This window comes from Salvelinus alpinus, chromosome 27 (assembly GCF_045679555.1).
Source record: "Salvelinus alpinus chromosome 27, SLU_Salpinus.1, whole genome shotgun sequence".
NCBI lineage: Eukaryota > Metazoa > Chordata > Actinopteri > Salmoniformes > Salmonidae > Salvelinus > Salvelinus alpinus.
Window position 1 is genome coordinate 27,105,293 of NC_092112.1, and position 14,543 is coordinate 27,119,835.

At 43.9% G+C, this 14,543-nt stretch overlaps 1 protein-coding gene across 1 annotated transcript in view; it reads left to right on the forward strand.

Annotated features, from left to right (window-relative positions):
* The window catches only part of LOC139556270 (mannosyl-oligosaccharide 1,2-alpha-mannosidase IA-like), a 180,134-nt gene that overhangs the window by 59,944 nt on the left and 105,647 nt on the right, over positions 1-14,543 (forward strand). The window contains exon 3 of the mRNA XM_071370004.1: positions 6,603-6,718. Within this exon, the coding sequence (XP_071226105.1) occupies positions 6,603-6,718 (116 nt within the window). The remainder of the gene's footprint in view (positions 1-6,602; positions 6,719-14,543) is intronic.

The following is a 14,543-nucleotide window of genomic DNA, read 5'->3' on the forward strand; positions in this document are numbered from 1 at the left end:
TGGAATTGTGATACAGTGAATTATATGTGAAATAATCTTTCTGTAAACAATTGTTGGAAAAATTACTTGTGTCATGCACAAAGTAGATGTCCTAAATGACTTGCCAAATCTATAGTTTGTTAAAAAGAAATTTGTGGAGTGGTTGAAAAATGAGTTTTAATGACTCCAACCTAAGTGTATATTAACTTCCAACTTCAACTGAATGTGATTTCAATGGGTCTTTCTCCATTGTGATTGTTTTATACTGTTCAATTCAACTTCAACCAAAAATTATTTTCTGCAATTTCATTATTTTCTGCACTACCTGCACTCATTTGAGATCATTTCCACACTGTCACGTAGGGCTGCACGATATGGACAAACAATCTAGGCCTTATTTCTACCCACATTTTGCAATTGTGATTTGACTTGCAATTTAGAGCAAAACACTTGGGTGAACTGTTGGAATCATGGAAATAGAACGAGTATTCTAATTCTATAGTAAGAATATAATAGTGGGCACTTTTATAGTGTTTGACATGAAATTTCCAGGGAGGAGTTATTGTGACACGGTAGGAACCAAGGTGTTGATAAGTGTTTCCTAGGGGAACTTATTATCTTTGGCTATATTTATTGTATCTACCAACTTCATGTAGCTAACATAGTCTTACTTCGCATATTCCTTTTTGATTTAAAAGATATTGTTGCACAAAAAATTAGTCTGTATAGCTAATTAAGTTTGCTCTGACTCGGTACATTTATTAACTAGCTAGTGATTAGCATTAGCGACTAACCAGATTTAGGCCCAACTTGCTAAGGAAAGACTAACCTGCTGTTTGCAGATGTAAGAAGCACAAACTAATAGTGTAATTATAAAACGCTAGTGGATTTATATTAAGCAAAGTAAAAACAGCATTGTTGCCATCAACATTGTTGCATGTGCTGTATTTACCATGCAGAGACTGAACGCAGTCCTTGAGTGACGGGGCGGGGCTAGGTCTGTGTGGAAAGCAGCATTGAGAGAGAGAGCGGAGAGAGATGACTCAAGTAGCGAAGTAATCTATAAAAATGGACATTACAAACGGCATATCACATTTAACAAAACCCAAACCAGTCTGTGTATCAGTACTGGAACATCGTAAAATACGGTATACCGCCCAGCCCTAGATGGCAGGGGCTGGGTTCTATGCTAAGCGCTTGGCAAGCCGAGCAGTGTTTGATAATTAAAGCCAATCAGGATTTGATCATTAAAGCATAAAAAGGACCCAAGCCCTCCTGCTGTCAGTCCTCACTGTACTCCTCTCTTTTTAATGTGGCTAATAAATGTTTCCTCTGTCACCATCTGTTGAATGAAAGGTTTACCCCCGAACACAGCACACAACATCTGCACTTCCATTAGCTGCTCTTGTGTTACTAGAAGTGATTCTGACACCTGTTATTGTGCGTATTGGATCTTGTTTAGCTGAGATCCAACAGTGGGAGGTTGTATGGGTCTGATTAGCCAAGTAAAACTTAACTCCAAGATGTACTACTTCACATCAACGGAGTTGAGCGGAGATGAGAGTGGGCGGACTGGAGCCCTGACGTCACATATACAGTGGGGAGAACAAGTATTTGATACACTGCCGATTTTGCAGGTTTTCCTACTTACAAAGCATGTAGAGGTCTGTAATTTTTATCATAGGTACACTTCAACTGTGAGAGGCGGAATCTAAAACAAAAATCCAGAAAATCACATTGTATGATTTTTAAGTAATTAATTTGCATTTTATTGCATGACATAAGTATTTGATCACCTACCAACCAGTAAGAATTCCGGCTCTCACAGACCTGTTAGTTTTACTTTAAGAAGCCCTCCTGTTCTCCACTCATTACCTGTATTAACTGCACCTGTTTGAACTCATTACCTGTATAAAAGACACCTGTCCACACACTCAATCAAACAGACTCCAACCTCTCCACAATGGCCAAGACCAGAAAGCTGTGTAAGGACATCAGGGATAAAATTGTAGACCTGCACAAGGCTGGGATGGGCTACAGGACAATAGGCAAGCAGCTTGGTGAGAAGGTAACAACTGTTGGCGCAATTATTAGAAAATGGAAGAAGTTCAAGATGACGGTCAATCACCCTCGGTCTGGGGCTCCATGCAAGATCTCACCTCGTGGGGCATCAATGATCATGAGGAAGGTGAGGGATCAGCCCAGAACTACACGGCAGGACCTGGTCAATGACCTGAAGAGAGCTGGGACCACAGTCTCAAAGAAAACCATTAGTAACACATTACGCCGTCATGGATTAAAATACTGCAGCGCACGCAAGGTCCCCCTGCTCAAGCCAGCGCATGTCCAGGCCCGTCTGAAGTTTGCCAATGACCATCTGGATGATCCAGAGGAGGAATGGGTGAAGGTCATGTGGTCTGATGAGACAAAAATAGAGCTTTTTGGTCTAAACTCCACTCGCCGTGTTTGGAGGAAGAAGAAGGATGAGTACAGCCCCAAGAACACCATCCCAATCGTGAAGCATGGAGGTGGAAACATCATTCTTTGGGGATGCTTTTCTGCAAAGGGGACAGGACGACTGCACCGTATTGAGGGGAGGATGGATGGGGCCATGTATCGCGAGATCTTGGCCAACAACCTCCTTCCCTCAGTAAGAGCATTGAAGATGGGTCGTGGCTGGGTCTTCCAGCATGACAACGACCCGCAACACACAGCCAGGGCAACTAAGGAGTGGCTCCGTAAGAAGCATCTCAAGGTCCCGGAGTGGCCTAGCCAGTCTCCAGACCTGAACCCAATAGAAAATCTTTGGAGGGAGCTGAAAGTCCGTATTGCCCAGCGACAGCCCCGAAACCTGAAGGATCTGGAGAAGGTCTGTATGGAGGAGTGGGCCAAAATCCCTGCTGCAGTGTGTGCAAACCTGGTCAAGAACTACAGGAAACGTATGATCTCTGTAATTGCAAACAAAGGTTTCTGTACTAAATATTAAGTTCTGCTTTTCTGATGTATCAAATACTTATGTCATGCAATAAAATGCTAATTAATTACTTAAAAATCATACAATGTGATTTTCTGGATTTTTGTTTTAGATTCCGTCTCTCACAGTTGAAGTGTACCTATGATAAAAATGACAGACCTCTACATGCTTTGTAAGTAGGAAAACCTGCAAAATCGGCAGTGTATCAAATACTTGTTCTCCCCACTGTATTGTGGAGTTGAGTTTTAGTTGGCTAGGGTCAGACTTAACCAGACAGCGTCAGTATAGGCTTAGTGTCTTAGGTCACTGCCATAAAGCTGAATACAAGGCTTTAACCCTCCAGAGATTTGTTTTGATGTATGAATTGGTTTATGGATCTAACAAACACAGCAACAATATAACTTGTCATGCAATACGTGATCATCGTCACATGTTTGGGTGGAATAACCATCTGTACCCTACCACCACTTAGCCCAATAAAGTGAGGTGGAAAACAGAACCTTCACTGGAGAATAAATTGCATACAGGCTACATGTATTTACAGCACAGTCATTTCATTTAGCTTGTTGCTCTTATCTTAATGAAGCAGAAGCAGTTTTTAGCTGCACAATACCAGATGAATGACCACGGTGCTCTGTCAGGATGGTATAATGTCATCTCCTAGGTAGTGAAGTAAGGTCTGGTGGCCAAGAGCCTTCCCAAAGCATCAGCCCACTGTGAAAAGACTTAGAAACCCTCGCTAATGTTCTCTCTCGCTCTGTTTCCACTCTCTTTGCCACAGACATCCTCCTCGACCAGGTAAAAACCTGACAGAATAGCCAAAGGTGCTCTGTGAGACTTGCATTTGTTCATATGCCTGACATCTTGCACAGAGATAAATAGAGGTTGCCTGAAGCAATATTCCAGCACAGCAGGAGATATGCTCTGCTCTTTGAATAAAACAGCACACTTCCAGTTCCAACACCCGGCTGCCCTGGACCTTTCAAATAACATTTTATTTGTCACATGTTTCGTAAACAACAGATGAAATGCTTACTTACGGCCCTTTCCATCTATACAGAGCGAAAGAAAAAAAGAAATAATAGAAAAGTAAAACGCGTAATAAGATACACGATGAGTAACGATAACTTGGCTATACACAAGGGTTACCAGTACCGACTCCATGTGCAGGGGAACGAGGTAATTGAGGTACAGTGGGGAGAACAAGTATTTGATACATTGCCGATTTTGCAGGGTTTCCTACTTACAAAGCATGTAGAGGTCTGTAATTTTTATCATAGCTACACTTCAACTGTGAGAGACGGAATCTAAAAAAAATCCAGAAAATCACATTGTATGATTTTTAAGTAATTAATTTGCATTTTATTGCATGACATAAGTATTTGATCACCTACCAACCAGTAAGAATTCCAGCTCTCACAGACCTGTTAGTTTTTCTTTAAGAAGCCCTCCTGTTCTCCACTCATTACCTGTATTAACTGCACCTGTTTGAACTCGTTACTTGTATAAAAGACACCTGTCCACACACTCAATCAAACAGACTCCAACCTCTCCACAATGGCCAAGACCAGAGAGCTGTGTAAGGACATCAGGGATAAAATTGTAGACCTGCACAAGGCTGGGATGGGCTACAGGACAATAGGCAAGCAGCTTGGTGAGAAGGCAACAACTGCTGGCGCAATTATTAGAAAATGGAAGAAGTTCAAGAAGACGGTCAATCACCCTCGGTCTGGGGCTCCATGCAAGATCTCACCTCGTGGGGCATCAATGATCATGAGAAAGGTGAGGGACCAGCCCAGAACTACACGGCAGGACCTGGTCAATGACCTGAAGAGAGCTGGGACCACAGTCTCAAAGAAAACCATTAGTAACACACTACGCCGTCATCGATTAAAATCCTGCAGCGCACGCAAGGTCCCCCTGCTCAAGCCAGCGCATGTCCAGGCCCGTCTGAAGTTTGCCAATGACCATCTGGATGATCCAGAGGAGGAATGGGAGAAGGTCATGTGGTCTGATGAGACAAAAATAGAGCTTTTTGCTCTAAACTCCACTCGCCATGTTTGGAGGAAGAAGAAGGATGAGTACAACCCCAAGAACACCATCCCAACCGTGACGCATGGAGGTGGAAACATCATTCTTTGGGGATGCTTTTCTGCAAAGGGGACAGGACGACTGCACCGTATTGAGGTGAGGATGGATGGGGCCATGTATCGCAAAATCTTGGCCAACAACCTCCTTCCCTCAGTAAGAGCATTGAAGATGGGTCGTGGCTGGGTCTTCCAGCATAACAATGACCCGAAACACACAGCCAGGGCAACTAAGGAGTGGCTCCGTAAGAAGCATCTCAAGGTCCTGGAGTGGCCTAGCCAGTCTCCAGACCTGAACCCAATAGAACATCTTTGGAGGGAGCTGAAAGTCCGTATTGCCCAGCGACAGCCCCGAAACCTGAAGATCTGGAGAAGGTCTGTATGGAGGAGTGGGCCAAAATCCCTGCTGCAGTGTGTGCAAACCTAGTCAAGAACTACAGGAAACGTATGATCTCTGTAATTGCAAACAAAGGTTTCTGTACCAAATATTAAGTTCTGCTTTTCTGATGTATCAAATACTTATGTCATGCAATAAAATGCAAATTAATTACTTAAAAATCATACAATGTGATTTTCTGGATTTTTGTTTTAGATTCCATCTCTCACAGTTGAAGTGTACCTATGATAAAAAATTACAGACCTCTACATGCTTTGTAAGTAGGAAAACCTGCAAAATCGGCAGTGTATCAAATACTTGTTCTCCCCACTGTAGATGTGTACATTTAACTAGGAATAAGGTGACGGATAGTAAACAGTAGCAGCAGCATATGTGATGAGTCAAAAAAGTTAGTGCAAAAAGGGTCAATGCAGATAGTCGGGAAGCTATTTGGTTAACTATTTAACTAACTATTGATCAGTCTTATGGCTTGGGGATAGAAGCTGTTCAGGGTCCTGTTGGTTCCAGACTTGATGCATCGGTACCGCTTGCCTTGTGGTTAGCAGAGAGAACAGTCTATGACTAGGGTGGCTGGGGTCTTGGATATTTTTTGGGCCTTCCTCTGACACCGCCTGGTATAGAGGTCCTGGATGACAGGGAGCTCGGCCCCGGTAATGTACTCGGCCGTACGCGCCACCCTCTGTAGCGCCTTGTGGTCGGATGCCAAGCAGTTGCCATACCAAGAGGTGATGCAGCAAGTCAAGATGCTCTCAATGGTGCAGCTGTAGAACTTTTTGAGGATCAGAGGACCCGTGCCAAATCTGTTCAGCCTCCTGAGGGGGAAGAGGCGTTCTAGTGCCCTCTTCACAAATGTGTTTGGACCATGATAGATCCTTAGTGATGTGGACACCGAGGAACTTGAATCTCTCGACCCATTCCACTTCAGTGAATGGGGGCGCCTAGACCCTCTGTTTCCTGTAATCCACGACCAGCTCCTTTGTCTTGCTGACGTTGAGGGAGAGGTTGTTGTCCTGGCACCACACTGCCAGATCTGACCTCCTCCCTATAGGCTTTTCCTCTGGTCTTAATCACAGAACCATGACTCTGACTGTGCTGTTGTTCTACCACTACAATATGTTGCTATGAGAGGAAAGTCCTAAAGGCTTTGTTTTGTTTGCCTTCTCAGGGAGCATAAAAGGAGCCACCATCGTGGATGCTCTGGATACCCTGTACATCATGGAGATGTTTGAGGACTTTGACATGGCCACAGAGTGGGTGGAGAAGAACCTGGACTTCAACGTGGTGAGTAGAACCATTATACATAAAACACCCATTGTCTGCTAGCTAGTAGGACCATAGAACACCCATTGTCTGCTAGCTAGTAGGACCATAGAACACCCTTGTCTGCTAGCTAGTAGGACCATAGAACACCCTTGTCTGCTAGCTAGTAGGACCATAGAACACCCTTGTCTGCTAGCTAGTAGGACCATAGAACACCCTTGTCTGCTAGCTAGTATGACCATAGAACACTCATTGTCTGCTAGCTAGTATGACCATAGAACACCCTTGTCTGCTAGCTAGTAGGACCATAGAACACCCTTGTCTGCTAGCTAGTAGGACCATAGAACACCCTTGTCTGCTAGCTAGTATGACCATAGAACACCCATTGTCTGCTAGCTAGTAGGACCATAGAACACCCTTGTCTGCTAGCTAGTAGGACCATAGAACACCCATTGTCTGCTAGCTAGTAGGACCATAGAACACCCATTGTCTGCTAGCTAGTAGGACCATAGAACACCCTTGTCTGCTAGCTAGTAGGACCATAGAACACCCATTGTCTGCTAGCTAGTAGGACCATAGAACACCATTGTCTGCTAGCTAGTAGGACCATAGAACACTCATTGTCTGCTAGCTAGTAGGACCATAGAACACCCATTGTCTGCTAGCTAGTAGGACCATAGAACACCCATTGTCTGCTAGCTAGTAGGACCATAGAACACCCATTGTCTGCTAGCTAGTAGGACCATAGAACACCCATTGTCTGCTAGCTAGTAGGACCATAGAACACCCTTGTCTGCTAGCTAGTAGGACCATAGAACACCCTTGTCTGCTAGCTAGTAGGACCATAGAACACCCTTGTCTTTTTACTTTGATTTATTTATCCTTTATTTAACCAAGTGAGTCCTGGCCAAGCAGCATTCATACAGTTCCATATGAGACAGAACACAACATAAAACACAACAATGAATGGTAGTTAAAATAAAGAGCTTAAAAGAGCAGGATTATAAACGTGCAATTTGTGATCAGCAGCCCTCCGATCTGTAATTTAAAATGTATCAATCGGAATAAAATAATAAAGTTCCAGGTCCTTCTGCAAAATGTCCAAGATGATGGGCCAGCAAAACTGAAAGCACTCTTACCAAACTCTGCTAGTAAGTCACCCACTGACATTCACAAGGACAGGAGATCTACAATCTGATTGGTTAGGCGGACCCCACTGTAATCAGCATGGAGAGAATACAGGGACACTCAAGGTGACTCCAGATAATTGGGCCTTGATGAAGTGCTCTGTTTCAGACAGAACAGTTAAAGTACTCACCTGGAAGAAACCACTGTTTAGAGTGGCATTGTCTGTAGAAGTGGACTGAATGAAGTAACCTTGATTCCACTGTGTGGGGTAGGGAGAAGGAGAGAGCACTTAACTCTGATACCTTCTAATCAGTCAATATAGACCTGACTCATCAGTTTGAAGGTAATGTGCTTTAGGAGCTAAGACTTTGTGGGTCTGTCAGGTAGAACACATTGCCTTTCTCAAGCCATTCGCTGTCTCTTACTGTCTCTAATATTCAATAATACTGTTTTCCCTTCAGACAACTCCCACACACGGAAATGAAAGAGATGTCTAAAACTATTTGAAAAGTCTGTCTCTGACATTGTCACACTATTTAGAAAAACTTTGCAATCCACCATTATTTATATACCTATGAAATGATGATATTGACAATGGTGCTCACTTGTGCTTCTGGACCAAAAGTTATCAATAATGCCCAAATAACCCTGTAAATCAACTCCCCAGTCTATTGGAATGCAATCATTTGCATTATGTCTTGCACCACTCTCAATTGCATTTGATCAACTCTAATGCAACTCTAATCTAGTGTAAACTCAGCATGTTCCAACCCATTGGTCATGCCTCAACAATTTGTGATTTCTTAGCAAGTTATTTTCTTTCTTAAATGTTTTTTTCAAGCTATGGTTTATTTTATGGCAATAAAAGGAATGCCCCACTTGAGAAATGTCAAACTGCAATTTGTGCAATTTTAGTATGTGAACAACTGAACATTCCCATATCCCTATAATGCAATTTTGTGATAAATTGAATACCAGAGGTTATAGGGAAGGTTATAGCACAGGGAAATGTGATGACTCATCAAATTAAAAGTTGTTGACAAACTTTTCCACTTTTACCATTATTAAGCCTAGTCGCTGTGTGAAATGAATGTTCAATACTAGCATGGATTAAGGAGGGGTGGTGATGGCGCTGCAGAATTTGAGGTAAAAAAACCCACCTTCAGTCCTTTTACTTTGATGTCTCCTCTGCCTTCTTAGATCTTGCCCATGTTGGGGAACCAGATTCATTATTTATTCCCCTTGGAGAACCCTCTCGTTAAGAAGCACTAAATTCTTGTCCACCCTTATGGTTTTCTAACGGAGGGAGAGAGAGAAAATAGCATAAGTGATCAGAAGCTTTCATAAAGAGTGTTAACAAACTTTTAATTGAAAGGCTTTGGCTTCACTGCCCTCCAGCAATTCCAACAATAAAGGAGCCTACAAAAGCCCTGGTGGACCGGGCATTAATATTCACTTTGTCTCCTGAATACAGAATAATCTAAATCAAAGATTGATACAACCCCTCCTCTCCAGCTCCTCCCCTTGCAATATTGTCTTAACATGGATGGAGTGGTCTGGTTTTCCATTTGGCCTCCATCCCGCCTGACTGTGGTATTAGTGAGGAGCCATGACTGGAATACTGAAAGACAGGAGCTAACCACTGCATCTCCTGATGCCTCTGTTCAATACAGATTCACTGGAACAGGGGAGATGTCTCAGAGTTTAATGTTCAGGTTTCAAGACAAGGTCGTGGGGATCCCTGAATGACACTTGTCTTGATTATCTAGCCAATTGACATTGACAAGCAAGGCATTGGTAATTCAATTATTGCTGAGCTCCCCCAGTCTTTGATTCATGTCATGCCCTGTAAATTGATTTTTAAAAGTATTTTATTAAACGAAAAGCCCATCCGTTGTAGGCTAGCCACTGCCTTGCCCTCTGAACCAGAGTCCCTCCCCTGCCATCACTCCTCTTTGTGTGTTACACTTTAATAGGCTCTGCCCCAGCGCACCCACTCACTCTGACAGACAAGCACGACGGATAGACAGACACACAAGGTCAGAATATAAAGCGGGTCTGGTCAAACACAACACGCTAACCAGCTCGGACTATAATGGCCAGGGACGACTTTTCTTTTACTCTCCCATTAGTCCTGCTGGGAAGAGATGAAGAGCGAGAAAGCAAGCAAGCCCCTGGTTTCCATCTTTATTTGCCTCTGCCTTGTGCCTAGATGCTTTGTGTTATGGGCTGCTGTGAAAGGCAAGGCCAGTGCAGGAACAAAGGCAGAGGTTATGTATTATGGAAGGGCCCTGGCTCGACTTTCAGCCTGAAGGCAGGAGCTGTGTAAGGACTGCACAGCCTTGCTGGACATCGGCCTGCATGTTAACAAAAGGGAGACATTTTCTAGCCAGAGGTTTGAGGTAGATGCAGCGCAGGTAGATACTGTCGCTCTCACACACACGCACACAGGCACAGCATCAGAGGATGAGTATTACTAAGAGTCTTCTGACAGCTGATCCACAGACATGGCAGCATGTTATTTGTGTAGCAGTGTAGGCCAGGCTTAGTAAGTGCATTTGTGCATCATCTCCAGTAGTCGGTTTTCACTGCTGCTCTTTGTGACCTCGCATGGGCTTCCTTGAGGGTATTTTACTGTCAGAGTATTACTGTTGTTGTCATTCACTGCCGTTGCTCTCAGCATTGTGATGAGATGGAGCTCAGCTATACAGTACCTCAGTTCTAGAACCTCTACACTAGGTTCTATCAGAGAGTAAGATGTTGCCTACAGACATGTCAGCTCTGCTTCTAGCTCCTAAGCAACTTTGCAGTATTTTGATTTTGTGTGTTATTTCTTACATTATTAGTCCAGAATTGTTTATGTGTTATTACATACTGTAATACAGCAGGATATCAGAGTGGTGGTAACTCACCAGCATTACAACTAGGAATACGACTTTCCAGAATTGGATCCTCGTTCGTACCCCCCAGGGCAATTTTACTTAATCCAGAAGCTGCTCCAAAACACTACCGGCGGAGAAGAAGTATTCAGAGTGAACTTCTAGTCCGACTCAGGAGAAGTGCACACCATCCACAGCTTCTGAGCATATTTCTCGCTAATGTTCATTCTCTGGATAATAAAGTAGACGAGCTCAGGCTGAGGATCTCCTTCCCGAGAGACATCAGGGATTGTAACATACTCTTGTTTCACAGAAACATGGCTCTCTCTGGATATACTGTCCCCGTCCATACAGCCAGCTGGGTTCTCAGTACATCGCGCAGACAGGAATAAAGAACTCTCCTGGAAGAGGAAAGGCGGGGGTGTATGTTTCATGATTAACTACTCATGGTGTGATTGTGATAACATACAGAAACTCAAGTCCTTTTGTTCACCCAACCTAGAATACCTCACAATCAAATGCTGACCGTATTACCTCCCAAGAGAATTCTCTTTGGTTATTGTCACAGCCGTGTATACCATGACAGCCCTCAAAGAACTACACTGGACTTTATGCGAACTGGAAACCACATATCCTGAGGCCGCATTTATTGTAGCTGGAGATTTTAACAAAGCAAATTTGAGGAAAACGCTACCGAAGTTCTACCAACACATTGACTGTAGTACTCGCGCTGGTAAAACATTGGACCACTGCTACTCAACTTTTCAAAATAACTACAAGGCCCTCCCCCGCCCACCCTTTGGCAAATCTGATCACGACTCCATTTTGCTCCTCCCTTCCTATAGTCAAAAACTCAAACAGGAAATACATGCGCTAAGGTCTATTCAACGCTGGTCTGACCTATCGGAATCCATGCTTCAAGATTGTTTTGATCACGCAGACTGGGATATGTTCCAGGTAGCTTCTGAGAATAACACTGACAAATACACGGATACAGTGACTGAGTTCATCAGGAAGTGTATAGGAGATGTTGTACCCACTGTGACTATTAAAACCTACCAAAACCAGAAACCGTAGATAGAGGGCAGCATTCGCGCAAAACTGAAAGCACGAACCACTACATTTAACCATGGCAAAGTGACTGGGAATATGGCTGAATACAAACAGTGTAGTTATTCCTTCCGTAAGGCAATCAAACAGGCAAACGTCTGTACAGAGACAAAGTGGAGTCGCAATTCTACGGCTCAGACACGATACGTACACTACCGTTCAAAAGTTTGGGGTCACTTAGAAACGTCCATGTTTTTGAAAGAAAAGCAAAAATGTTTGTCCATTTTAAAATAACATCAAATTGATCAGAAATACAGTGTAGACATTGTTAGTGTTGTAAATGGCTATTGTAGCTGGAAACTGATGATTTTTATCAGTTTATTATCAGCAACAATCACTCCTGTGTTCCAATGGCATGTTGTGTTAGCTGATCCAAGTTTATTATTGATCATTAGAAAACCCTTTTGCATTTATGTTAGCACAGCTGAAAACTGTTCTGATTAAGGAAGCAATAAAACTGGCCTGCTTTAGACTAGTTGAGTATCTGGAGCATCAGCATTTGTGGGTTCGATTAAAGGCTCAAAATGGCCAGAAACAAAGGACTTTCTTCTGAAACTCGTCAGTCTATTCTTGTTCTGAGAAATGAAGGCTATAACATGCGAGAAATTGCCAAGAAACTGAAGATCTGGTACAACGCTGTGTATTACTCCCTTCACAGAACAGCTCAAACTGGCTCTAACCAGAATAGCAAGAGGAGTGGGAGGCCCCGGTGCACACCGGCGGTCATGAGTCATGAAGGCAGTCAAATTCCACATGGTCGTACCACATGACCGCTCTGATGCTGTTGTTGGTCATTACTAGCCTACCAAACTTAATCAAACACTTCATGAGAGCCCATGAGCTCATGTTGCGCAACATGTCTTTAGGCTCATTTTGTAACGCCGTGCCATACCCTGTGAACAGCGCTTAATTGGAGCCAATTTCCTCCTACAACAGAACAATGACTCAAAGCACAGCTCAAAACTACGCAATAACTATTTAGGGAAGAAGCAGTCAGCTGGTATTCTGTCTATAATGAAGTTGACAGCACAGTCACCGGATCTCAACCCTATTGAGCTGTTGTGGGAGCAGCTTGACCGTATGGTACGTACAAAGTGCCCATCAAGCCAATCCAACTTGTGGGAGGGGATTCAGGAAGCATGGGGTGAAATCTCTTCAGATCACCTCAACAAATTGACAACTAGAATGCCAAAGGTCTGCAAGGCTGTAATTGTTGCAAATTGAGGATTCTTTTACGAAAGCAAAGTTTGAAGGACACAATTATTATTTCAATTAAAAACCATTATTTATAACCTTGTCAATGTCTTGACTATATTTCCTATTCATTTTGCAACTAATTTCATGTATGCTTTCATGAAAAACAAGGACATTTCTAAGTGACCCCAAACTTTTGAACGGTAGTGTATGTGGCAAGGTCTACCGACAATCACGGACTACGAAGGGAAAACCATCCACGTCACGGACACTGATGTCTTGCTTCCGGACAAGCTAAATGCCTTCTATGCTCGCTTTGAGGATACGCAGCCCGCTACCAAGGACTGTGGGCTCTCCTTCTCCGTCGCCGGAGAAGACGTGAGTAAGATATTTAAGTGTGTTTACGGACATATTCAATCTCTCCCTATCCCAGTCTGCTGTCCCCACTTGCTTCAAGGTGTTCACCATTGTTCCTGTACCCAAGAAAGCAAAGGTAACTGAACTAAATGACTTAATGCACCATAGCACTCACTTCTGTCATCATGAAATGCTTTTAGAGGCTAGTTAATATCACCTCTAGCTTACACCCTAGACCCACTTCAATTTGCTTTACGCCACTGCCCTATCCCATCTGGACAAGAGGAATACCTATGTAAGAATGCTGTTCATTGACTATAGCTCAGCATTCAACAGCATAGTACCCTCCAAGCTCATCATTAAGCTCAGGGCCCTGGGTCTGAACCCCGCCCTGTGCAACTGGGTCCTGGACTTCCTGACCACAGGGACCCCACAAGGGTGCGTGTTCAGTCCCCTCCTGTACTCCCTCTTCACCCATGACTGCGTGGCCACGCACGCCTCCAACTCAATCATCAAGTTTGCAGACAACGCGACAGTAGTAGGCCTGATTACCAACAATGACGAGACAGCCTACAGGGAGGAGATGAGGGCCCTGGGAGAGTGGTGCCAGGAAAATAACCTCTCACTCAACGTCAACAAAACACAGGAGCTGATCGTGGACTTCAGGAAACAGCAGGGGGAGCATGCCCCTGTCCACATCGACGGGACCGCAGTGGAGAAAGTGGAAAGCTTCAAGTTCCTCAGCGTACTGACGGTCCACCCACACAGACAGTGTAGTGAAGACACCTAAAACCCTCACAAACTTTTACAGATGCACAATTGAGAGCATCCTGTCAGGCTGTATCACCGTCTGGTACGGCAACTGCACCACCCGCAATAGCAGGGCTCTCCAGAGGGTGGTGCGGTCAGCCCAACGCATCACCTGGGGCAAACTACCTGCCCTCCAGGACACCTACAGCCCCCAATGTCATCAAGGACATCAACCACCCGAGCCATGGCCTGTTCACCCCACTACCATCCAGAAGGCGAGGTCAGTACAGGTGCATCAAAGCTGGGACCGAGAGACTGAAAAACAGCTTCTATCTCAAGGCCATTAGACTGTACAGGCTGCTGCCCTATATACATAAACTTGGAATCCCTGGCCACAATAATAATGGAACACTAGTCAGTTTAAGAAT